Source organism: Lycorma delicatula, chromosome 1 (assembly GCF_047948215.1).
Source record: "Lycorma delicatula isolate Av1 chromosome 1, ASM4794821v1, whole genome shotgun sequence".
Taxonomy (NCBI): Eukaryota; Metazoa; Arthropoda; class Insecta; order Hemiptera; family Fulgoridae; genus Lycorma; species Lycorma delicatula.
The window spans coordinates 9,629,487-9,656,638 of NC_134455.1; the positions used below are offsets into that span (position 1 = coordinate 9,629,487).

Genomic DNA, 27,152 nt, shown 5'->3' on the forward strand with positions numbered 1-27,152 from the left:
TCATTTAATTCACCTTGTGATATAAAATGTGGCTTATTGGAAGATAATTCAAAATCAAAATCATTGTTGTCTTCTTCAGTACTGCCTGATTCTTCATCGCTGCTTTTAAAACATACATTCACAGATGGCTCAGGAACTGAAATAATTTCACTGTGAGGTACAGGCCTGATTGCAGATTGCAATGAAGGATATTTTACAGTATGTTTACATATTTTAGAAATTCCAGACACACTTGTTAAACAAAAGTAACCAATCTAGTACATGATCCTTTGGTTCACACCAAACCATAGGTAGGTACACCAAATGGCAAAGCCTTCTGTTTACCTCTCGGCCATCTCCTTAAATATACAGAACAATTAGTGCATACTATATGAGGAGCCCATGTCTTATCCTGATCACCAATTTTACATTGAAAGTACAAATGATATGATTTTTTTAATAAAGGTTCTTTCTATTTGATTTTACGGTAAACATACATAGCAAAAGGCATTCACATCACTTACATAGACATCACTTAGACATTATGAGACTGCACTGTTAACAAACTTAAGACAGCAATAAGACTGAACAAAATTAATTCATTTCTAAATTCAGTGCTTAATACAAACAACACAGCTGTGTTTTAAGCTGTATGTTTTGACCTGCGCAGACATGATTCATTTTGTCCATGAAGGCTGACTCTTCAGTATTACAAATGATGTCGTAATATGTGGCTAGGATATGATTTATTTCTTTGTCTAGTATTTTTTATTTATACCTTACAAATGTTAACAGTTAAATAATAAAAAAAAATAGCTAATAAAATACAATATAGGAGCTTTCTTCTAAAACTTTTTTACTCTCGGCTAGAATTACTACATCATCAGCAACTCATAGCATCTTTATCTTTTCATCTTGTACTGTTACGCCGGATCTAAATTGTTCTTTAACATCATTAACTGCTAGTTTTATGTAAAGATTAAAAAGTAATGGCAATTGGGAACATGCAAGTCGAACTCCCTTTTTTATTGCAGCTTCTTTCTTATTTTCTTCAATTATTACTGTTGCTGTTTGGTTCCTGTAAATGTTAGCAATTATTCTTCTAGCTCTGTATTTGAATCCTAATTTTTTTAAAATGCTGAACATTTTATTCCAGTCTACGTTACTGAATGTCTTTTCTAGGTATATAAATGCCAAGTATGTTGGTCTGTTTTTCTTTAATCTTCCTTCTACTATTAATCTGAGCGCTAAAATTGCTTCCCCTGACCCTGTACTTTTCCTGAAACCAAATTGGTCTTCTCCTAACACTTCTTACAATCTCCTCTCAAGTCTTCTGTACAGAATTCTAGTTAAAATTTTTCATGTATGACTAATTAAGCTCATTGTTCTGTATTCTTCACATTTATCTTCTCCTGCTTTCTTTGGTATCATGCTCTTTTTGAAGTCTGATGGAACTTCCCCTTTTTTGTAAATATTACACACCAGTTTGTATAATCTATCTGTCGTTTCCTCACCTGCACTGTGCAGTAATCCTGCAGGTATTCGGTCTATTCCAGGAGCCTTTCTGCCATTGAAATCTTTTAATGCTCTCTTAAATTCAGATCTTAATATTGTTTCTCCCCTTTCATCCTTCTCAACTTCCTCTTCCTCCTCTACAACACCATTTTCTAATTCATTTCCTTTGTATAACTCTTCAATATATTCCACCCAACTATTGACATTTCCTTTCATGAAAGGAAATGTAACATCTTTGTTTAACACATTATTAGATTTTAATTTATGTAACACAAAATTTTCTTTAACTTTCCTGTATGCTCCGTCTATTTTACCAATGTTCATTTCTCTTTCCACTTCTGAACACTTTTCTTTAATCCACTCTTCATTTGATAGTTTGCACTTACTGTTTAGAGTATTTCTTAATTGTCGATAGTTCCTCGTACTTTCTTCATCACTAACATTCTTATATTTTATATGTTTATCTATCAGCTGCATTATATCCTCTGACATCAAGGTTTTCTACCAGTTCTCTTTGTTCCGCCTAAGTTCGTTTCTGCTGATTTAAGAATTTCCTTTTTAACATTCTCCCATTCTTCTTCTATATTTTCTACCTTATCTTTTTTACTCTTGCAACGTTCTCAAAAATCTTCTTTCCCTCCTCTTCCTCAAGCTTCTCTAAATTGCACTGATTCATCTGACACCTTTTCTTCAGGTTTTTAAATACTACATTTCATTATCAATAAATTATGGTTGCTATCAATGTCTGCTCCATGGTAAGCTTTGCAGTCAACAAGTTGATTTCTAAATATTTGCTTAACTACAATGTAATCTATCTGATATCTTGTAATATCACCTGGCTTTTTTCACGTGTATATTCTTCTATTATGATTTTTAAATCAGGTGTTGGCAATTACTAATTTATACCTTGTGCAAAACTCTTTAAGTTGATCCCCTCTTTCATTCCTTTTGCCCAGCCAATATTCACCCACAATATTTCCTTCCTTGTTTTTTCCAATGCTTGCATTCCAATCTCCAACTATTATTAAATTTTCATCCCCTTTTACGTGTTTAACTGCTTCGTCAATTTCTTCGTATACATACTCTACCTCATCATAATCATGGGTGCTTGTAGGCATATAGATGTTAACAATCATTGTCAGCATAGGTTTTGATTACAATGATTCTGTCACTATGCAATTTGAAATGCTCTACTCTCTTCCCTATGTTCTTGTTCATTACGAAACGTACTCTTGCCTGCTCTTTATTTGAAGCTGTGTTAATTATTCTAAAATCACCTGATCAAAAGTCCTCTTCCCAATGAACGTCACTAATTCCTACTACATCTACATTTAATCTATCTATTTCCCTCTTTAAATTTTCTAGCTTACCAACTTTTTTTAGACTTCTAACATTCCATGCTCCGACTTGTAGAATGTTATTTTTTAATTTTCTGGTGACCCCTTTCTTAGCAGTCCCTACCTGGAGATCTGAATGGGAACTAGTTTACCTCCAGAATATTTTACCAAGGAAGGCAGCTCTATCTTTGTTACTACAGAAAGTTACATTTTCTTGGGAAAAAAGTAGCTGTAGTTTTCCATTGCTTTCAGCTGCACAGTATTCTGAAGATTGAGTGATGTTGATATGGCCGTTTAAGTCATCTTGACCTACGCCCTTAACAACTACAGAAAGAGCTGCTGCCCTCTTTCAGGAATCTAAGTCTGGCTCTCAACAGATCTCTCCAATATGGTTGCACCTTCAGTCCAGCTACTCTGTATCAATGAGCACTGAAGCCCCCTCACCATTGGCAAGGTCTCATGATCTGTTGTTATAGATTTTCAAGTGGGATATTTGGCCCATCTTTTTCACAGATTAGATGTCACAACAAGCAATACTCATTGTAAAAATTAAAGAACATATGTGGAAAATTTTTCATAGCAACGAGATTCAAAATACAGTATGATATGGTCAAGAGATCAATCAGGAGATATGTCAAAATTAAGAAACTCATTTCCTAACTATTCTGGGCTTCTCAACATTATTTTGAGGTCATAACTTTGTAATGATCGTGATGAAAAATAATTAAAGATATGCAATGAAGTTATTACAACTAATTTTAAAATAAAATGCTTCAATTCTTTGGTCTTTGTATATTTAAATTATGAATATCAGTCAAGTGTTTAATTCTGCAGTCAGATAATTATTTTACAGTTTTAAATAAATCTTCCTTTTTAATAAAAACAGCTTGCCATTCAATGGTTTAGCGCACAAAACTTAAAACACGTTAACAGTAGATTGTATAAATGAAAGGGAAACAAAAAGTAAAATAGCAACGGCTAAAAAATCATAAAAACCAGTTTTTATGTAGTAAAACAATACACTTTAGAAATTATCTTAAGAACAACTGTAGTTCTATATGGATGCAAAGGAAAAAAATGGGGCAAGGAACGAATGATAGCATTTAAAATATAGACATGAGGATGATTACAAAATATTTTATGTACAAACAGGGAAATGAAATCATGAGAGAATAGATGAAAATAGAAACAATATAACACAGGAAATCTAACCTGCTGAGATGTATTATGATAGAAGAGTCAATTGAAACAGTGCTTGAAGGATCAGAAGAAAGTACAAAAAAGAAAAAGGAATTTACTACTCAAAAGGTTAGCTGTGGGAAAAATTACACAATGGAAATGGACTTCATGCTAAAATAAAACTCACAATATATGATGTAACAATCAGCAGTATGCTGATCCACAGTTAGAAATAATTACTCCTTGAAAATGTTAAACCAATCAAATAAATGAATTAATGGAGTTAACAGATCATAAAATAAGAATTATTATACACCACTACCACCCACTTTTAAAATGTTTTTTCTACAATCATTTTATTATGGCTCAGAAACCATATTCATAGTTACACATGTAATAAGCCAACTATTGCTTTCTTTTGCTTTTCACCAAAGGACAAAGAATTTGCCTATATTTCAACATTTTTAATATTTTACTTCTTCAAACCTTTTCTTGGCTTTCTTCATGTCGTTCAATTTTTTCCATGTGCTCTAATATTTTTCGTATAATCCTTCCCTTCATCCATCTTTTCACAAATCCTAACCAATGAAACTTTGTTTTTCCTCATGAATCCCTTTAATTCTTTACTATAAAGCCAATAAAAGTAATTATATGAAAATAATTTTAATATCTTTAGTTTTGTAATAATGTCATCATAAAAAACAATTAGAAAATTATTTGTCTGTTGTTTTACAGATCGAGCATTTAAAGAAAATAATTTTTTTTAGACAAATATAGTACTCACAGCATTTACTTCACCTTCTTCACACCATTCTCTGATATAAGGATGCATCAGAGCTCCATCTACTGATATCCTTTTCTCAGGATCAATCACTAACATTTTTGAGAGTAGGTCTCGTGCCTGATCTGCTATGCAAACAGTACATCAGTTTATCAGTTTAACTGAGGAAGAAAATAATATTTTTGCTTGATGAATTAATTCACCACATAAGCAAGTTCAAAGCTTTTGCGTGGAAATATGAAAATTAAAATTTTTACGCGTATGAAAAACACGCCACACCAGACCAGAACTTAAATTCAGGATCTCTGGATAAAAGATCAAGACACTACCACCCCCCATAGAGATTGGAAGATTATTTAATTAAAACTGTTAATGGATTAATTTTTTTTAAATACACTTTCTTAAAAAAAAATCTAAAATGTCTGGCATGTTACACATTAATTACAGGTTCAAGTTTTTCAAACAGAGCAATTTCTTAAAGATAAGTTTCATTATTAGATGACTGATTTGAAGCTGAACTTAAATTTTGTCTTCATTATCACATGATTTATTTGCTGACTATTTTTTTATTTTTTTTATCTCATGGCATAAAACTTTATTTTAAGATCAAAAGCAAAAGATAAATAAAATAATAACTGAAAATACAGTAAAAAACTTGTCAAGGTTTTTTTATACAAATTTCAAAAAAATAAGAAAAAGTTAATCTAACATCTACATTAAAAAGCATTATTATACTCATATATATGGAACCTGAGCAACTCAAAATACAATGGCATTTCAAAATGATGGTATAAAGAACTTAATTGACTAAAATAACTTTATACTCTGCTGGTAAAATTCATACATGTCTACTTAATAGCAATGTATTACACTTGCTGATATGTAAAATATAAATGGAATAAATATCAGCATATTTCAATCTTTGACAGCACAGTGAGTTTAGAAAGTCACTGTGCAGTATGCTTTAGAATTATGTGGTGCACTCTGTTCTTTCCGCGTTAGTTTGGTTGCCCTGTGGGTACATTGGGCGTTGCTCACTAATAAACCAAGATGTCAGTTGCTGAGTTGTAAATGAATGTGCTTTGTTTCATGTTGTTTTGTTTATCGAAATCAATAGTTGCAAGAAACATAATGGTACTTTCTGAAGGGGAATGCATTTTTCTCGTTGAGCACATCTTTCGTGAAGGTGACAAGTATACTGATTTAGTGAAGCACAGGTTTTCTGAAAAGATTCCAAATATTCCTGTTTCTCACCACAATGCAGTTCAAACTCTTATCAAAAAATTACAGGCAACGTGCTCTGTTGAAGACATTGATCGAAGCAGAAGACCACCTAAACTAAATGAACAGAAGCTGCTTGATATTTCAGATGCTATGGCCTAAAGTCCATCAGAGTTAATGCATTGAGTTATCAGACCTGCTGTCACACATAATGCTGTAAGAAAAGAAGTGAAACGTTTCCCCTACATATAAATGTACATTCAAGAACTGAAACCTACAGATCATGCCAAAAGACTAAATTAACATCAGTGATTTACATGTTTAATTGACCAAAATTCCATAGGTGTCCTCGATATAACGTTTTTACAGATGAAGGGTGATTTCATCTGGGAGGTTATATTAATTCATAAAATACACGATTGTGGTCGACAACTAACCCCCATGAATTATACAAACAATCTTTATATGAAGCGAAAATTGGAATTTGGATTAGTGAGAGCACAATACGCATTGTGGGTCCAATCTTTTTTGAAAATACAGTTAATAGTGATCATTATTGTGCTGTTTTAACAAACTTCATTAGTCAGTCAACAGAAGTGGAAATTAATCACAGCTGGTATCAACAAGATGGTATTACAGTGCACACAGCTAACAGATCAATGACTTTTTTACAAAATTTCTTTGGTGAATGAATCATTTTGAGGGATTTGTGGCCTGCATGATCACCTAATCTGACTCCCCCAGATTAGTTTCTATGAGAGGCAGTGAAACAAGCAGTGTATTGTAACAGACCATGCATGACTGACTAAAAACCACAACAACATATGTATGAAACATGTGCAGTATTGTACAGATGTTAGTGGAGGTCATTTTCAATACCTTTTAAAAACTATTCCAGTAATTCTAACATCAGTATTTATAAAATAATGAAATAAAATTAAAAATAATAATTAAGAAAGTTCTGTCATTACATTTCCATAATTCCAATTCACAACAACTTTACAAATGCACTGTAGATTCTGGAGACCTGAGTTTGGTAAAACACAATGAATACATATGCACAAACACATCCATACTGTTTCTCAAGTGTTCAGTTCTCTCTCTCTCTATCTATCTATCTCTTATTAATTGATTTCATGAAGCTAAATACTATGCTGTCTTAACTTATTTATTCCTTACATATATATATATATATTAACACATGCACAGCATGATACTATGGACATCAAATTGAACATTCCCAGGAATGTGCTAGATGTATTGGTGATACTTTTATATATCTTTGTTATTACTCCAATAAGCTGGAGATGTTTGGAATCTTCTATAGGTTTTAAGTAAAGCTTGATCTATCTTCCTGTAAAGATTATCTTGAGCACTACACTACTTGCAAGCATTGGCATATTTTAAAAGTTGTATAGACATGAAGTTGTTATTAATTAATGTTTGTAATTGCTTAATTTTTATTGTACAGTATTTTTTTTATTATGAAATAGAAACACACTTGTTTTGATCACTAAAATGTAAAAATGATTTATTATTTATGTTGTTTATTGCCAATTTGTAAAAATAAAGGCCTCTGCTGTATTATAACCTAAGCACCACTTTCATTAAAAGCTATTATATGAACACCTTTCTTTTATTGTATAATTTTTTGTCTGTTTTTATTTCCTCCACTTAATGTAATGAAAATTATTAATAATAATAGATTAATAAAAAAAATTAATTAATAATAATAAAAATTATCACCTTTCATTACAGTGCAAAAGCATATTGCCAGGTTAATTGTCTGCAATAACTCGATTGTTTGTCAACAGATTTTTACAAATGAGGTATCATTTTGTTCAAAATAAAACGCTTAAAATTTTTTAAAAGTAAAAATTTGATCAAACAAATAATTACAAAGACAATATTGACGATTAAAAAATTAAGATGGCCGCCATTTTGAAATTTTTTAAGGCAACATTTTCAAAATGTTTATTTGTAGTTTCTAAGACACTAGGTCTTAGATTTGCCAAATTTAATTAAAGTAGGTTTACTCGTTCCTGAGAAATATTTTTTTTTGTTGAAAATCATAAAATGGCATCCAGAAGGAAAACAAAGCAAAATAGGACTTACATCGATATGAATTTTTTTGCTCATTTTGGTGTCCTGAATCAGTTCCTGAAGTTCGGCAAATACGTCCCAGAACTCCCCATATAGCCTAAAACCAAAATTCTTTTTCACAATTTTCTTTCTGTATAATTAACTAATATTTGAAGCTAATGTCATCAGGTAATGAAGAAAAAATATTGTTCAAGTGGGTGGATGATGACAATGAAATCATGCAGTTTCACATGTAAAAATACTATTTACGCATTGGCTATTAACCCCAATATGACTACATGGCTGAATGTGTTAAAAGTGCTAGGAGTGCTCTCTTTTAATAATTGTCATCCAAATTTTCAGTACTGTACAGAATGATGTTAGTTTCCAAAGCTCAAGAACAAATACAGTGAATCAACATAAGTTTGAATTAACGTACTAACAAAATTTTATTCATAGTAGTCATGTTGTATCTTGGCCAATAAATTGAAAGCTTTTAAACTTAGGTAAAAATATAATCAATTGTCTTTTTAAATAGTCCTATCAAAACTTACTTCCTGAATTACCTTTATATATTTAAACCTAATAAAAAACACATGATTTAAAAAAAAAACCACAATTTTAGAATTTGTTATGCAACAAAATAACTTTTTTTCTTCACTTTATATAAAATACTAAGCTCTAACTGACTTATTACTGAAATTATTACTAATGCATGTATAAACAAACAATCAAATTAACATTCCTGCTATCGAAAAAATAAGTAATCAAATCAGAATCACAGAAATACCATATATATTATATATATATATATATATATATCAAATGAAAGAAACATCATACTATCATAAAATAAGGAAATGAAACAAGTATATAGAAATAAAATGAATGATGACTGGACAAAACTACTAACTTTGGCAACCACATAAAAATGTCCAATAACAAAATCCATAAAAACTTTTTTATTGTACAAAGAAAACTTTAATTTAAATTTTTACCTCTACTAATATAAAAATTCACATCCAAGGTATTTCATTATTAATTACCTCTGAGCCTGTCATTGTCAGTAGAACCAGAAGGAAAAAATTCATCAGGAAAAAGCTCATGGAAAGGAGATCCTTCAAAATAAGTTAAATTTTCAACATAATTTCTAACTGTTGGTTTTAATCTCATCATAAAATCTAGTGATGGTGTTCCCAAAAGCTCTAGAAACAACAAATTTAATTAAATATTACATAATTTGATTTTAAATTTACCAATAGTGAGAGGAAACAACAAATTATTTTAGATACTAAAGAATAATAGTAAAATACAAATACAAGAAACTTTAATTTATAATAATAATTTAGTCATGCATATCAGTATAAAATAAATATACACTAAAAATTATATAAAAGTGAGTTGATAGGTAACATAAATGTCTGGTTAACTTATGAAAAAAGAGGAGACTTAAGAAAAATGACAAAAATATAATTTATCAATTACAAAACTAAGTACTTATTCTTCAATATAGTCAACATTTAATAGGATACATTATACCTAACAAGTGCCATGTTTTTGTATTCTATAAATAAAAATTTCAAGTAAACTAAATGTTCTTTATCGATGACTGCTTCCTTTACTTGATCATTCTCTGTGAAATGAGCCCCTTCATACATTTTTTGAAGTTAATATTTAGGTAGAAATTTCAGATCACCAAATTAGAACTAATGATATGTCAGGATATGCGGACAGAAATCAAATTTTTTTTTTCAAATATCTATTGTCAAACAATTTGCATATGGTCTAGCATTACTGTACTAAAATTATGTTGATTTTTATACATGACAGTTTTCAAAATTCAAGATTTATTTTTTCCTGTTTAGCCTCTAAGAATTACCTACCGTTCAGGTATTACTTCAGAGGATGAATGAGGATGATATATATGAGTGTTAATGAAATGTAGTCTTGTGGTTTCAGTTTGACCATTCCTGAGAGTGTGGTTTATTGAAACTCAACCACCAAAAACCAACGGTATCCACAATCTAGTATTCAAATCCATATAAAAGTAACTGCCTTTGCTAGGACTTGAAAACTGGAACTTTCAACTTCCAAATCAGGTGATTTGGGAAGAGGCGTTTTCACCACTAGACCAACCTGGTGGGTTAAAATTCAAGATCTAAATTTATTAAACGCAACTTACTTTATTGATCATATGTAAGAGATAAAAAAAAACGTAAAGGCCTTAACCGACAGTGAATACTGCATTATGGATCCTTTCTGAGGAAATGAGTTAGAATATTTGGCAATATTTACTAATACTGAGTTACAATTTTTGAGGGATTTAGTTTAATAATGCTCCACTTAATCTGAAACCCCTGAGGTGGCTCTTTTTGCAATATATCAAAATTGTTTAAATAATTTTAGTGAGTGGTGTCATCAATTCACATCACTACCTCTTCTTTATTTGTTGAAGTTTTCACATAGGCTACAAGTAATTCAGTGGAATTAGGTCACATGATCTAGGAGGCCAATTAATTGTCCCACTATCCCCAAATAACTATTTTAAATAGATTACATACAGGTAATTCTAAGGTTCTTCATAAAACTATAAGGCTTCTTTATGTAGAAAAATCATTACTACCTTGACAGTAGAGGTTTATCATCTAAATAAATGGTAAGTTATTTTGCAAGAAATTTACTACGTATACACCTCCCAGAAGATGTTCACAAAAATTAATGGTCTGATAATGCTTTCCATAATTCCACACCTAACATTAACCAGGATCCTTATTAATAGTGTAAAGATTTTTAAAATTAATTATTTGTCACATTTTACAACACAACCAACTAGTATAATGGCAAATTTATCTAGTATTATGTCCCAGGCTACTGGAATTTCCTGAATCACATTATTCATTGACATGATATTGTGTGTTTTACTAAAACGAATAACATGATGATAATTATGGAAATGAGCCAATCATTTATAAACACTGGCATATCAAAGAAAAGATTTTTAGTTTAGTTTAAAATTATAAAAATTTTTCTACCCAAGTCAAAACAGGTAGATTGTATGTATCATGTTTTTCACACTCTTCTTTACAGAGTACACAGTCTAATTTATCCAAAATACACAATATAACTGCACAACATTCCCTTATGTAATAAAGATATGTGTGGCAGTTTAACAGAACATTAATCATATAAGTAAATATATGATGGTATAATTTAAGTGCTCAACAGATATAGATATAAGATAAATGAATTTGTACACTAATTACATTATAAATATTAATTTAAAGAAATGACTAAAACACATATGCACGTGCACGTACACACCAGTGGCTATAAAAAATTTATTTTGTCCTAATATAAATATGAACAAAATTCTGAACATATTTTGGACGTAGAAATAATGATATTATATTAACATTTTCTAATGATTGTCTCTAAATCTAGTTGGATTAATAAACATTTCATTTTGAGAATAACAGATAACTCAATTTTAAGTGAATACCAAAGCTGTTTTATTTTTTATTATTAATTCCATTCCATTCCATTCCCCGAGTCGGAGCGTGGAATGTTAGAAGCTTAAAAAAGGTTAGTAGGCTAGAGAATTTAAAAAGGGAAATGGATAGGGTAAACGTGGATATAGTAGGAATTAGTGAGGTTCGGTGGGAAGAGGAAGGCGACTTTTGGTCGGGTGACTTTAGAGTAATTAACTCAGCGTCAAATAATGGGCAGGCAGGAGTAGGTTTCGTGATGAACAAGAAAATAGGGAGGAGAGTGGAGTATTTCAAGATGCATAGCGATAGAGTCATTGTAATAAGGATAAAATCAAAACCTAAACCGACAACGATTGTTAACGTCTATATGCCTACAAGCGCCCATGATGATGATGAGGTAGAATGTGTATACGAAGAGATTGATGAAGCAATTAAACACGTAAAAGGAGATGAAAATTTAATAATAGTTGGAGATTGGAATGCAAGCATTGGAAAAGGCAAGGAAGGAAATATAGTGGGTGAATACGGGCTGGGCAAAAGGAATGAAAGAGGGGACCGACTTATAGAGTTTTGCACGAAGTATAATTTAGTAATTGCCAACACCCAATTTAAAAATCATAATAGAAGGATATACACTTGGAAAAAGCCAGGCGATACTGCAAGGTATCAGATAGATTATATCATGGTTAAGCAAAGATTTAGAAATCAACTCGTGGACTGCAAAACTTACCCTGGAGCAGACATTGATAGCGACCATAATTTGGTGATAATGAAATGTAGATTGGGGTTTAAAAACCTGAAGAAAAGGTGTCAGATGAATCGGTGGAATTTAGAGAAGCTTGAGGAAGAGGAGGTAAAGAAGATTTTTGAGGAGGACATCGCAAGAGGTCTGAGTAAAAAAGATAAGATAGAAAATGTAGAAGAAGAATGGGAGAATGTTAAAAAGGAAATTCTTAAATTAGCAGAAGCAAACTTAGGCGGAATAAAGAGAACTGGTAGAAAACCTTGGGTTTCAGACGATATATTGCAGCTGATGGATGAACGTAGAAAATATAAGAATGCTAGTGATGAAGAAAGTAAAAGGAACTATCGGCAATTAAGAAATGCTATAAACAGGAAGTGCAAACTGGCGAAAGAAGAGTGGATTAAAGAAAAGTGTTCAGAAGTGGAAAGAGAAATGAACATTGGTAAAATAGACGGAGCATACAGGAAAGTTAAGGAAAATTTTGGGGTACATAAATTAAAATCTAATAATGTGTTAAACAAAGATGGTACACCTATATATAATACGAAAGGTAAAGTCGATAGATGGGTGGAATATATTGAAGAGTTATACGGAGGAAATGAATTAGAAAATGGTTTTATAGAGGAAGAAGAGGAAGTTGAGGAGGATGAAATGGGAGAAACAATACTGAGATCTGAATTTAAGAGAGCATTAAAAGATTTAAATGGCAGAAAGGCTCCTAGAATAGATGGAATACCTGTAGAATTACTGCGCAGTGCAGGGGAGGAGGCGATTGATAGATTATACAAACTGGTGTGTAATATTTATGAAAAAGGGGAATTTCCGTCAGACTTCAAAAAAAGTGTTATGGTAATGATACCAAAGAAATCAGGGGCAGATAAATGTGAAGAATACAGAACAATTAGTTTAACTAGTCATGCATCAAAAATCTTAACTAGAATTCTATACAGAAGAATTGAGAGGAGAGTGGAGGAAGTGTTAGGAGAAGACCAATTTGGTTTCAGGAAAAGTATAGGGACAAGGGAAGCAATTTTAGGCCTCAGATTAATAGTAGAAGGAAGATTAAAGAAAAACAAACCAACATACTTGGCGTTTATAGACCTAGAAAAGGCATTCGATAACGTAGACTGGAATAAAATGTTCAGCATTTTAAAAAAATTAGGGTTCAAATACAGAGATAGAAGAACAATTGCTAACATGTACAGGAACCAAACAGCAACAGTAGCAATTGAAGAACATAAGAAAGAAGCCATAATAAGAAAGGGAGTCCGACAAGGATGTTCTCTATCTCCGTTACTTTTTAATCTTTACATGGAACTAGCAGTTAATGATGTTAAAGAACAATTTAGATTCGGTGTAACAGTACAAGGTGAAAAGATAAAGATGCTACGATTTGCTGATGATATAGTAATTCTAGCCGAGAATAAAAAGGATTTAGAAGAAACAATGAACGGCATAGATGAAGTCCTACGCAAGAACTATCGCATGAAAATAAACAAGAACAAAACAAAAGTAATGAAATGTAGTAGAAATAACAAAGATGGACCACTGAATGTGAAAATAGGAGGAGAAAAGATTATGGAGGTAGAAGAATTTTGTTATTTGGGAAGTAGAATTACTAAAGATGGACGAAGCAGGAGCGATATAAAATGCCGAATAGCACAAGCTAAACGAGCCTTCAGTAAGAAATATAAGTTTTTTACATCAAAAATTAATTTAAATGTCAGGAAAAGATTTTTGAAAGTGTATGTTTGGAGTGTCGCTTTATATGGAAGTGAAACTTGGACAATTGGAGTATCTGAGAAGAAAAGGTTAGAAGCTTTCGAAATGTGGTGCTATAGGAGAATGTTAAAAATCAGATGGGTGGATAAAGTGACAAATGAGGAGGTATTGCGGCAAATAGATGAAGAAAGAAGCATTTGGAAAAATATAGTTAAAAGAAGAGACAGACTTATAGGCCACATACTAAGGCATCCTGGAATAGTCGCTTTAATTTTGGAAGGACAGGTAGAAGGGAAAAATTGTGTAGGCAGGCCACGTTTGGAATATGTAAAACAAATTGTTAGGGATGTAGGATGTAGAGGGTATACTGAAATGAAACGACTAGCACTAGATAGGGAATCTTGGAGAGCTGCATCAAACCAGTCAAATGACTGAAGACAAAAAAAAAAAAAAAAAATTAATTCCATGTACGAAGTAAGCAAGAATTGTATTATGAAAAATTTCGGATTTCAGATTTCAAAGGAAATGTCCATTTTGAACATCAGTGAATATCTTTTGACTAGTTTCAGCATGACGTCTAAACATACGTACATATGTATCTCACATATCTCAAAAATGATTAGGCATAGAATGTTGAAATTTTGGATTTAGGATAGTTGTAACAACTAATTGTTCACCTCCCCTTTTGATTGCGATTGACTTGGCCAAAAATGTCCAAAAAAGCCCAAAATCAAAAAAATTTGAATTTTAGACTTTTTCTTAATTGCAGTAATAAGCCCTCATTGAGAGTTTTTCAACAATATATTATAAGTAATACTTGTTTTCATTAAAATAAAATTTTAATTAATGAAATATTTTGATCTTACAAGAGGAAGGCACATTAGTTGGAATTCAACTTTATTTCCTTTTTTTTTAATTTAAATATATTGATTTATTAGTAATTATTAACCTGTGGTTGTAAAAAAATGTTTACAATAAATAATAATTCAATAACAATAAAAAAAATATGAAAAAATCAAAGTTACTAGCGAAATAAAATTTTATGTACTTTTAAAAATGTGTATATGTAATTTAACAGCTGTACAAGGAAGTCATGCGGTGTCCACATCATATTTTTTATTATTATTATTCTGTCATAGATTAAAATTTTATATTGTTTATCTATATTTCTCTATTGACATTTTCAAAATTTTATAAATGTGATTTCATAGAAATAAAAATGAATAAATAGATAATTATGACTTATTACCTATAATCTTATTCCACTGATTAACATGATCACTTCCAGGAAAAAGAACTTCCCCACGAATCATCTCAGCCATGATACAGCCTACAGACCACATGTCTACATTTTCCTTGTAACTCATTCCTAGGATAACCTTTAAAACGTTGATTAAACAAAAACATATTACACAGAAATACATATATATATAACAGTACACAAACTTCAACATTTACTGATAAAAATTAACCCCAGCAACATTATAACATAACCATTTATGAAGCAGTTACAATAGGCTTGAATTAGTAAAAAAAATATAATATATAACTGCACTAGGTACCACCGGTAGCAAACTTCTCAGTTAGAAAGAACTTTCTTTAAACAAACTGACCCCTTTGGATCCATGTTTCTTATGCGAGATGGCAATTTGTAATTACAACATGCCCAAGGTATGCAGATCACATTCAGCTTTCTGATAAATATAATTTTTTTAAATCTGCTAAACAGTCAATAATGCCCAATAAAGAAAATTATGGTGTATCAGGTTTCAGAGTAATATTTATTTATTTACATGATTTAATAAAAAATTGGGCTTCATACATGTTTAATGAAAACAGAAGAATGCTGTGAGGAATGAGTAAAAGAATGACAGTTTCTCAAAACAAATCACCTAAATGTACTTCCTACAAGATATTCTGACATGCCTGCCTACACACAATTTGTTAATCTGTTTTCCATTATGACTACTTAGAATAAATTGTTTTGTAACATAAAAATTCATATAAATAGAAATAGAAATAGTTTATATGATATCTTACTAATAAATAAAAAGAGCCATTTTACTTTAGTAACAATGTAATAAATACTTTCTTTTCTGCTGTTTGAAAGACTAACATTCCATAAACAATGTCTACTTCAACAGTAAAATTTAAGCTGGAATCTCATAAGACAACCAGACATTAAGGTCCCACAACTAGCAATGTAAAGACATTGGACTATACAAGTCCAACCCTTGCTGCTGATGGCAACTGCTATAGTCCTACCATAGAGTGTAGTACATGATATTATTTTTGCTTTTTTTCAGTTTTTTGTAATAATACAAGTCAATTCTTTAGTTCACATTTCATCCTGAGTGCTAACTGATTTATGTACACAGATATACTACTCTGAAAACTATTAGGCAATCAATAAAGTTTATGCAAACATTAATTATGTTTATGAAGAATTTTTGAAGGTATAATTTTGTTTCAGGTATAAGAGTACATCAAATATAATAAAGTGGTATAAAACTTCAAATAAAATTAGACAGTATTTAAAATTTTTTTTATGAACATTTAAAAAAAGTGAAACAAACATTCTACAGTACAACAGTTACACTGGCAAAACAAAATACAGCCAAATTATGGAAGGGGTAACTACTATTACATTACCCTGCTTGAACTGGATTTTTTTTTTTTTGTAACTACACTATCTATGCATGGCTGTTTTACAGGAACTCAAACTGAAAAATAACTGGTCTTAAAATCACATGTTGGCCTCATCACTTGCACCAAAACTTATCTTGTATCTTTTAATAGGTGATTTTTAAATGTTACTCATACATTATAATGATCTATATCTACCAAGTGATGAAAAATTTGGCCAGTTTTTTATCACTCTTAAGCCACACAAATAAGTGTAAAATTTGACTGTAACCTTTTCAGATCATATAGCCTTGGAACTGGTTATGTACGGCGTCAGTTTTAAAACGCTGTTACAAAATCATTTTATGTGGCATCTAAGTCAGTTATTTTGTTTTATATTCACAAAGGAATCAGTTTTATTACACATTTTGAACGACATTTATACGATGTAAAATGTTTTATTTAGACTAGAAATAGTCATTTGTCTTATCATTTGTCTTTTCTGACAAATGATATCGGTAAACATGTAACACATATCAATTCGTAATGAATAACAGTATACAGTAAAAATGGTTTTTTGTCAATCTGAATAGCCTTTTAAGTGGTGGGGATTTTTATAAAACGTAGTTTTCTGAATCTACTTTCACTTATACTAACATATGTTACTAATCTGTGATTTATGGCACGAGTTTTTCGTCATACTTTGCCCAATTTTCAACCGATTTGCTTGAAAGTATTATTTTTAAAATCAGCAAACTATGCTTCATAAACACAAAGCAAAAAAAATTTCACTAATAAAAAACGCGGTAGAAATGCGCAAAAAAAATTATACAATTAAATTATCGTAATTTTTGTACTGTTTCAATTTTGTTGTTACAGGCACAAAAAATATCCAATCGTAACAGTATTTTTTTGTCAGAATCTGTTAAATCTCTTTAATATACTGTAATTTTTTGAAATTTTTTTCATAAGAGGGTAGCATAAGAATATGAAGGGAGGCAATCAGATACCAACATATTTTCGCGGAGCGCTAATCAACTGTGGATCATTGTAATGGGAAAAGGTTAAGAAGGAAAACATCCATTCTTTGGCACAATTAATTTCAGCGTTTATATTAACAATAAACCTAACAAATATTGTAAGATGTTTTATAGAGGAGATTCCAGAATAGAATATATTGCAAATTTAGAAAATTTTGTGGATTTCATGGTAATCCTGATAATCTTTTTATTTCACTTTAGTTTTATTTATGTAAAAATCTGTTGATCAAAGGTAAGGTAATTTATATGATCCATTTACAATCAAGTACAGTAAAATCTCCTTATTCATGGGGGTTAGAGACCGTAAAAGTGCCACAAATAGAAAACCATGAATATAGAACGGAACTAATACTCAGAAGAAGAATGGTTAGGTTCTATGTAAAATGAAAAAAAAAAATCATTCATACTTACTTAGGGCGATGTTATTGATAAAATACAGGTGGCAACATTAATTAAAAACAATGGTTTAGTATAGTACATAAGTACACTACACAAAAAATATTTTTAAAAATACAGTATATTTCCTAATTTACACATAAGCAATTACTGAACTCTTTGATTTAAAAACTCATTACATACAGTATGTACTGTCTGTATGAGTACAGTATGTACTGATTAAATACAGTACGTACTGTATGTACTGTATTAGAAAACAGTATTACATGTTCAAATCATACTCAGTAATCACCACATAGTAATCATGCACATAATCCAGTCAGCAATATTAAATTTTTTCCAACATGTCGTAACATTCAGCTCAGAATCGGAATCCATCACATCTAAAATAATTTTAAATGTTCTTCTGATGTAATATAATTTAAACGATTGAATAATTCCCTGACCCATCAGTTGCAATAAATCAATAGTGTTTGGCGGCAGAAAAACTACTTTTATCTTGGGATGAGCTGTTTGGATTTCCTGTAGATGACAGGGAGCATTGTCTAAGAATAAAAGAGCCTTATAATCAAGGTTTTTTGATTTTTGATATTTTTCAACTTCGGAAGAATTTTTCAGCAGAATCCCTAACTAGTTTCACTTTGAGATGATAAAGTGGCCGCTGAGATCTTAATTTGTTGTTCAGATTTGTTAATGTACTGATTGGTCGATTCATTTACCGCAAACCTTCACGCAACAGAAGCTACCAATTCACCTTCTTTAAGCCTATCCAGGATTTCAACTTTTATATACAACATAACTTTTTTTTACCCTTTTTCTTTCACTGCTACTGGTTGAAGACATTTTTATAGTAACTCAATCCCTTTACACTATAAAAATTTTAATTAAAAAATAAATTTTATTAAAGTTTAAAAATAAAAACCACACAAAAATACGAAGTATGCCTACTATTCTGTACGTAAAGTAGAATAGATTAACAATCACACTCAAAAGGATCAACAATACTGTATTGAATAAAAACAATTCCCATTATGTTGACAATTTGTTTATTTATGTATGTGACTCATATCCTGTTCGTCGTTGAAAAGCAAATATGATAGAGAAATCTCTCTACTTTATCTTTAAAACAAATACTGTACTGTGCAGTACAGTACATACATGATCACAGTGTATATTTGTACAGTTTTAAATTATTTTTTTAGAATGCGTAATTTTTATTTTTTAATGTCACTACATAATGTAATGTACGCAAATATGGAAAATTTTAGCTGCGAATATAGAAAAGACATTGCAAAATATTGCACTGCGAATAATGAAATCACGAATAAGATTTCACTGTAGTTCTTTTTTACAAGTTATAGAATCTCCAAACATTAGCAATTTATGGAGAATGAAAAACAGACTACAGCTTCCAAAACATTTAGTACAAAGTAAACAGGAAAAAGATGGATTTCAGTTAAACATTTGGATCATCTGTTTTGCCAACTGGAAGGTGTTCTTTCACATTTTTATGAAGGTGGATCAATGACATAATTCATAAAATCACCAGAATCCTAACAATTCAATTAGCTAGCTTATTGCTGAACTCTAATCAGTTTGATAAAAAAGCAAATATGAACCTGAAAACGAAAGACCCAAAGAAACATCAACATCAACTGTTTCAGACAGATTATTTGTCAGAGACTTTCTGGAAAAGATAACACTGCTAACCACATGATGATACTTATGTGTACCTAAATGTTTTACAATTTCTATACCACAGATTTCCAAATGTACCACACTAAAGAGGAAGGATCAATCTACAAACCAAAGGGACCACCAAATAAGTAATCTGAAAGATTTTATCTACAATCAAAAATCAATGATAATATCATTTTCCCAAACGATCTTGTAACAAAATGTAATAATAAATATAAATGTTCTTGTAACATTTACTAAAACTGATATTTTACTAGCGAGTCAATTTGATAATAAAGTGAACTATTGACAAGTGTTTCACAAACTTGCATTAATTTCCAAAATGAATTTTTCACATGTCATACGTAAATCCGAAGAGGCAGATATGTTTTGACAACACAAGTACTATTAAAATAGTACAAGACACATTCAAATTTAATTACATTAAGGTTCAATTCTAAAACAGAAAACAAGGTACAAAACTAAACAGAAATCATTACTTTTGAACCAGATAATTATAAAATAATACCTCAGGTGCCCTGTAATAACGTGTGACAACATATGGTGACATCATGAAAGATGTACCAGCTGTTCTTGCAAGACCAAAGTCCAGGATTTTTAGTGTACAGTCAGATTTAACAACAATATTGCTTGGTTTTAGGTCCTGTAAAAACAACAAATGAAGTAAAAAATCTTTTACAATCACAAATAAAATTTCCAAAAAAATATACACAAAATTCTTATAATACAGTAAAATCTCAAAGTAATGGAACCAGAACATACGTCTAACGTTTAGATGTCCATGTTCTAAGTAATAATCACATATTATCCCACATTTTACTTATAAATGTAAAGAATTAGTTAACAGGGAAGACATTTAATTTAAACTTATGTGTAATGTGAAGTACAGCACAGTACAACAAAATCGATCATTTACTAATGTTCAAGAAAATTGTTTAGGTAAATTTTACATCAACATGACGGTTTTTCTTGGATAAAATATTCCAGACATAAATTTGTCCCTCAGTTGGCCACTGGATTGGGGACTACCCAAGAGGAGATCAAGATAAAATACAAGAACCATAACATCAATTATGAAAGCAGAATGGCAGGTTTGTGAGCTAGATAATTTAATTTAAAAAATGGATGCATCAAACCAAAGCATAGCTGTAGTAAATATTAATAAATTAAAATGGAAATAAGAACAAGATTTTTGGTTAGGGAGTTATAAGATAACAAAAAAGAAAATGAACTCACAAGTAGTGATAATAATCAATAAGAATAGTGAAAGAATACATTATAAGCACATAGTGAGAAAATTAATATGGTCAAAATAGATTCAAACCCCAAGTATGAAATAATGAAGATTTATAAGCCAGCTTCTTCAGCAAAAAATTTAAAAGAAAAAAAAAAAATAATAAAGAGGCAACATACTCATATTGACAGTAATGGCTAGAATGTCATAGCAGAAAGACTAGAAGGAAAGCTAGTTGAAGTATGAATCAAGTCAAAGAAGTAAAAAAAAGAACTAGAGGATGAGAACTTTGCAGTAAGTATACATTTAGTAAAACCAAGTATGCAACTAGAAGTTGCAAAGAGTCTATGAAAAAAAACCAAACAAAAACAGTGACATTTACATCATTCAGATATCTACATTATTATCATATTTGTCTGTACCCAAAACAGACAAGCAAAAAGAGTATGATTTTTGCTTTAACAAACTGTAGGTATACGCCTAGGCATTACTATAAAAAAAATTCAGTTGAAAATAAATGGTTAAAATTAAAAAAAGAAAAAAATTAAATCAGGTTAGGAGATAGGATAGAAAAGCAACAAGCTTTTTTATCCATCAATGTAAACAAACTTGCAGCATCTTTTAACTTAGGTGATTTTAATTTACTTTTTGCAATTACAAAAGTCAATTACTATGTTTACACAAGAAATTATTTTTTTAAGAAGTCTTTTTTATGAGAAATCATTTTCATTATTATTTTAAATAAGTGAAAAATTTGCCTAAAATAGTGAAGATTTATAAGCCAGCTTCTTTATCAAGAAATGAAGAAAACAGAAAATAAATAATTAGATAATTTATTGATAGTAATGATTAGAATACTACACAGAAGGAAAAAAGTGAAGGTAATTGAAGTACGTTCTAAACCAAAGAAGTAAAAAATAACTATGTTAATATTTAACATTACAAATTTTATACTAAGTATAAAGTTAGTGCAACTTCTGATTGCAAACACCCTTTTTAAAAATCATAAAAAATAAAGCACTGAATGAAACCAAGAGCTATAGGCAAAAGATCAGATACATTATGCAATGTTTCAGCAGAGACTTAAAAACCAAATTACACATCTCAAAATGTATCAAGAAGCAGACATTGACGTTAGTTACAATTCAGTATGACAGAGCGTGGATGAATTTAAAAAAATTAAAGAAAAAACAAAATTAGTGATACCCATATCATCGATATCCCTTTTTATATCCCAACACAGACAATCAAAATGAGAATGATTTAGAGCTTTAACAAACTGTAGGTACAATTTAGATAATACTGAAAAAAAATATTCAATTGAAAACAAAAGAATAGAGTTAAAGTAGATAAAGATTAATATAAGAGACAACACAAGTAATTTATTTATATAATAATTTCCACTTACCAACAATCTTTAATAGTATGCTTGAGCGCTTTCGGATTAGTAATCCTATCCTCAGAAACATTGATGTGTTACAATATAATTATTTACTTCATATATCATTTGTTATACCAACTTAAATTTTAAAAACAAAAATTATAAATAAAACAATTGATCGTCAAAAGGTAAAATAATGTAAATGTTATTCATCACGTCAGTATGAAGGTTTCAATTTTTATGTAATTACAATATGTATGTGTAATGTACTTAACAATTGAGACCTTCATACTGACATGATGGATAACGTTTACATTATTTTACATTTTGGCAATCAATTGCTAAATATATAACTTTTGTTTTTAAAATTCAAGTTAGTATAACTAATGATATGTGAAGTAAATAATTATAACACATCAGTACTCCTGAGGATTGATTACTAATCCGAAAGCGCTTGAGCATACTATTAAAGATTGTTGGTAAGTGGAAACTATTACATAAATAAATTATATATAAATACCGATGGAGGACCATGATTAATAAAATTAACACAAGTACACAAATGTAAAATTATGAAAGCAAGAAACTGTATCAACATACAAAAAATACTATGCACAAAATTTAAAACAACTCCATTTTTTTGCACAGATCTCTCTATCAATGTTAATAAACTCGCAGCTTTTTACTATAACTTACGTGATTATTAATTTGCACAATGCAATCAAAAAATCAGATGTGAACACCACATGACTTCCTTGTACGCCTATTAAATTACATATACACATTTTTAAAAGTAAATAAAACTTTATTTCATTAATAAATTTGATAGTTTTTTATTGATTCATTATTTATTGTAAAACTTTTTTTTACAATCAGAGATTAAATTATTAATAAATCAATATATTTAAATTAAAAAAAAGGAGATGAAGTCGGATATGAACTGATGTGAGATCACAAAAATCCCATTGTGAGATCCAAAAATTTCATTTGGCTATAACTCTGCAACCAATGAAAATAAGTACCACTTATGATATACCACTGAAAAGCTAACTCAATGAAGCCTTATTACTGCAGTTAACAAAAGTCCAAAATTCAATTTTTTTTTATTTTGGGCTTTTTGGACCAGTCAATTGCAATCTAATGGGGAGGAACACAACCACATGTTACAACAGTCCTAAATCCAACATTTCAACATCCTACGGCTAATCTTTTCCGAGTTATGTGAAATACATACATACATACATATGTACATACACAGATGTCATGTCCAAACTAGTCAAAATGGTTTCAGGATGGTCAAAATGGATATTTCCACTGAAATCTGAAAACCAAAATTTTTTGCAATCACAATACTTCCTTTATTTTGTACAAGGAAGTAAAAAGTAAATTATTAATCATACATCAGAAATTAAGAAGCCCAATTTTATAAAAAAAAATGTTTTCCATTTTATTTTAAATAAGCGCCAAATATTTTGATAATAAAATGTATTATACACAAAAAAAAGTACTATTAAGTGCTAATGTTATTGAACAAGCAAACATCATCCTGTCTACTATAGACAAAGAGGGAACACCTCCACATAAATTAAAGTGACAAATAAGAACATAACAGGCACATAAAAAAAATACAATCAGTTTTGATTATAGTAGATGTATTGTAATAACATGTGAAAAAGATTGAATAAACGATTTACTTTTTTTACAAACATTACTTGCCACTGTTTAGACTGTTTAATAAAGAAATACTATTTCAAGAATTTTATATTGTCCATGGATTTAGTTTTCCATAACTGGAGTGTGTCCATCAGTAAACATTTGCTGTATATTCTTCTAATATTTTCTTTTTCTTCCTTTAAATATTTTAATGTATTTTTTTTTAATGTAAAATACACTGACATCATTGACAAGCTCACTAAATTAAAACTATTTCAATACAAATTCAATTATAGTTTGTTTTTTAAAATCAACTGGTGATTGAAGGTCCAGCCACTTTCTCATGTGGCCTACTTGAGGAGGACAAAAAAAAGTCATGTTTTTGTTTAGGCTATTCAATACGACTTGCGAAATTGTAATTCTATTTTCAAAAACACTTAAATACCAGAAATAATCTCAAACGGTTCGCAATAATATTTTGAAGAGTCTGTTTATGGTTCAAGCAAGATCTTCACTGCTTGACCAAATTATTTATTACAAGTTAATTTTATAAAATCACTATGACAATAGTGCTACAAATGCAATCAGTTGTGGTTTCAGATTTAAACTGATGAGTCCATGTTCAGTGCTTTAGGTAAATCCAAATTATAAATGGTCTGGAAATTCAATACTGGTCAAAAAAGTTGTTAATTCTGTACTCAACTATTTTAAGGAATTGTACAGAATAAAAATCTAACAATACCCTTAAAAAGAAATGTGAACCAAAACATAATTAGTGATGGTAACCATGTGTTCATTATTAGTGCACATGGTATAGTTTTGTAATGAAGCATATTAATGTGTTGCATCTAACAAAGTTCTGACAGGGCTTTGTCTGAATCAACTTGCAAATACCTATAAAAACCAGTGACTGCAGGTTTCATCAAAGGACTACATCAAAATTTCAAGCACATTGTGATACATGAAAATTTATCAAATATGTAATAAGAAGAATTATGATTTATTGTATAATAGCTTTGATTTTGTTTAAATATCTTCAAATTTATCATTAAAAATTTCACAACCCAAAATGACTTTATTACAGATCAATAAACTGAAATTTTTTAACAGCGAGCACTAATCCCATCATTTGATGGAATGACAATACTTTTGAAAAATGCAGATCACGTCATTTGAAGGAGTACACATGTGTAAATGCCGTCTTCATGTATAATGATGGGATCTTACCAGTTCTATTGCTTTTCTATGAATTTTAGTTCCTAAATTTACTACGAGAGTGCTTTCTTTATGGCTATCTTTAGTTTTAGTCTAAGTTAAAAATTATGCATACCAAAGCATGTTTTTTGAGGTTATTGTTGATTTTTTATGTTTGCAAAGGATCAACAAATTTGTCTGTTGATACTTTGTATGATTTTAGAGAGTTACAAAGTAACAGTGAAGAAGATATGATGTTGGATGATTATTCGGACGATGATGGGGATTACGTGAATGAAAATTCTGATGAAACTACAGGTAGGAAAACATTCATAAATGTACAATAAAATTTTTGGTTTTAAATTATGTTTATTAAAACTTTTCTGACAATTTTTAATTCTTTACTAATAATTTAATTATTTTCTTTATGAATTTTTATTCTGTTACCTAGGGCCACTTATATGTTATTTCAAAACAGGTTCTGAGGATAGTGACAATGAAGCTGAGAGATCCAGAAGAAAAACGGATAAGGTATGGACAACTTAAATACCAAACATAGATGTTTTTTGTGGTGATAGTGGTATAACAGATGCATCTCAGTTAGTGATAGTTCTGTTGTAGATTTTTTTAGTTATTTTACTGACAATGATTTACTGCATCATTTCAAGCAACAAACAGACTTGATTGCCCAACAAAAACTTAGGAAACTAAAAGCCACACCAAAATGTAGAATGAATAATTGGAAAATAATTACAATTATAGAAATTAAGAAATTTTAGCCATTCTATTCCACATGAGTACTGATAAAAAGCACAGGTGTCTGATCACTTGTCCAAAAATCCTGTTATCTCATGCAACTATTGGCCCAATTTTATGAGTAGGGACAGATTTCTGTTAGTTATGGCTAATTTTCATATAAATTACAACACTACTTTTATACAAAAGGACCAAGAAGACCATGTCCCTCTTTTCATAAAGTACATTCATTGCTTGATAGTCTTCAACCACGCTTTTAAAGAGCTTACATTCCCGCCGAGAATATAACTGTAGATGCAGGCATGTGTAAACTTCATGGGAGGCTGTATTAACTAAACAGTATATAACTAAAAAACACCCAGTAAATACGGCATTAAATTATTTATGCTTTCAGAATCTAGCACTGGTTATATATGGAATTTTAGTGCGTATAGTGAACAGAGTAGTACAATGATAAATTTAATAAAAGATTTCCTCTTTGGCTAATAATGGATGTAATTTATACGTAGATTGGTTTTATACTAACCCTACATTAGCTAAAGAGTTGGAGAAGCTGAAGACAGGTTTAATGGGTACTACTATAAAAAGCAGAAAAGAATTCCCACTAGCTGAAAAACAAAATAGACTGCAGCGTGGACAGCAAGTGTTTCATAGAAATGGTAATGTTCTCAAATTATACTGGAAAGACAAACATGAAGTTTTTATGATTTGTTTGGCATTATACTGAAATCATAACATACAGTGATAAGTTTGGAAGAGAGCTGAAAAACCTGTTTGTGTTGTTAGCTACAACAAAAATTGACTTGGAGTGGATTTATCAGAGCAGAGAATGTTTTATGGAGTCTATACCCAGGTCTGTCAAGTAGTGGAGGAAACTGACCTTCCACATGTTCCTTATGTGTGTAGTAAACTCCGGCATACTTTATAATAAAGTTATGAGGAAAAAATAAGTAACAACCAATTTATAAAAAAAAATTGTGCTCAGATCTTGTAGTTTCAGAAGACAATCCTCGACCAAGCACATCTAGTACTCAGCTCAGTCGACTTGCAACTGACAAACACTTTCTAGAAAAAATACCAGTACCTGCTGGTAAGAAAAGGTGTCAAAAGGATGTGCAAGGTATGT

The 27,152-nt window shown here is 30.3% G+C and overlaps 1 protein-coding gene across 10 annotated transcripts in view; it reads right to left on the reverse strand.

Moving 5' to 3' along the window:
• The window catches only part of LOC142325365 (stress-activated protein kinase JNK-like), a 55,586-nt gene that overhangs the window by 2,234 nt on the left and 26,200 nt on the right, over nt 1-27,152 (reverse strand). For 5 of the 10 annotated variants that reach the window (XM_075367413.1, XM_075367093.1, XM_075367730.1 and 2 more), the window contains 4 exons: nt 20,317-20,451; nt 15,299-15,428; nt 9,141-9,299; nt 4,795-4,919 (listed from right to left, as the gene is read on the reverse strand). In XM_075367413.1, coding sequence (XP_075223528.1) covers nt 4,795-4,919; nt 9,141-9,299; nt 15,299-15,428; nt 20,317-20,451 — 549 coding nt within the window. Of the gene's footprint in view, nt 1-4,794; nt 4,920-8,127; nt 8,213-9,140; nt 9,300-15,298; nt 15,429-20,316; nt 20,452-27,152 lie in introns of those variants that run through there. The other 5 variants (XM_075367584.1, XM_075367254.1, XM_075367674.1 and 2 more) reach the window with 5 other exon arrangements.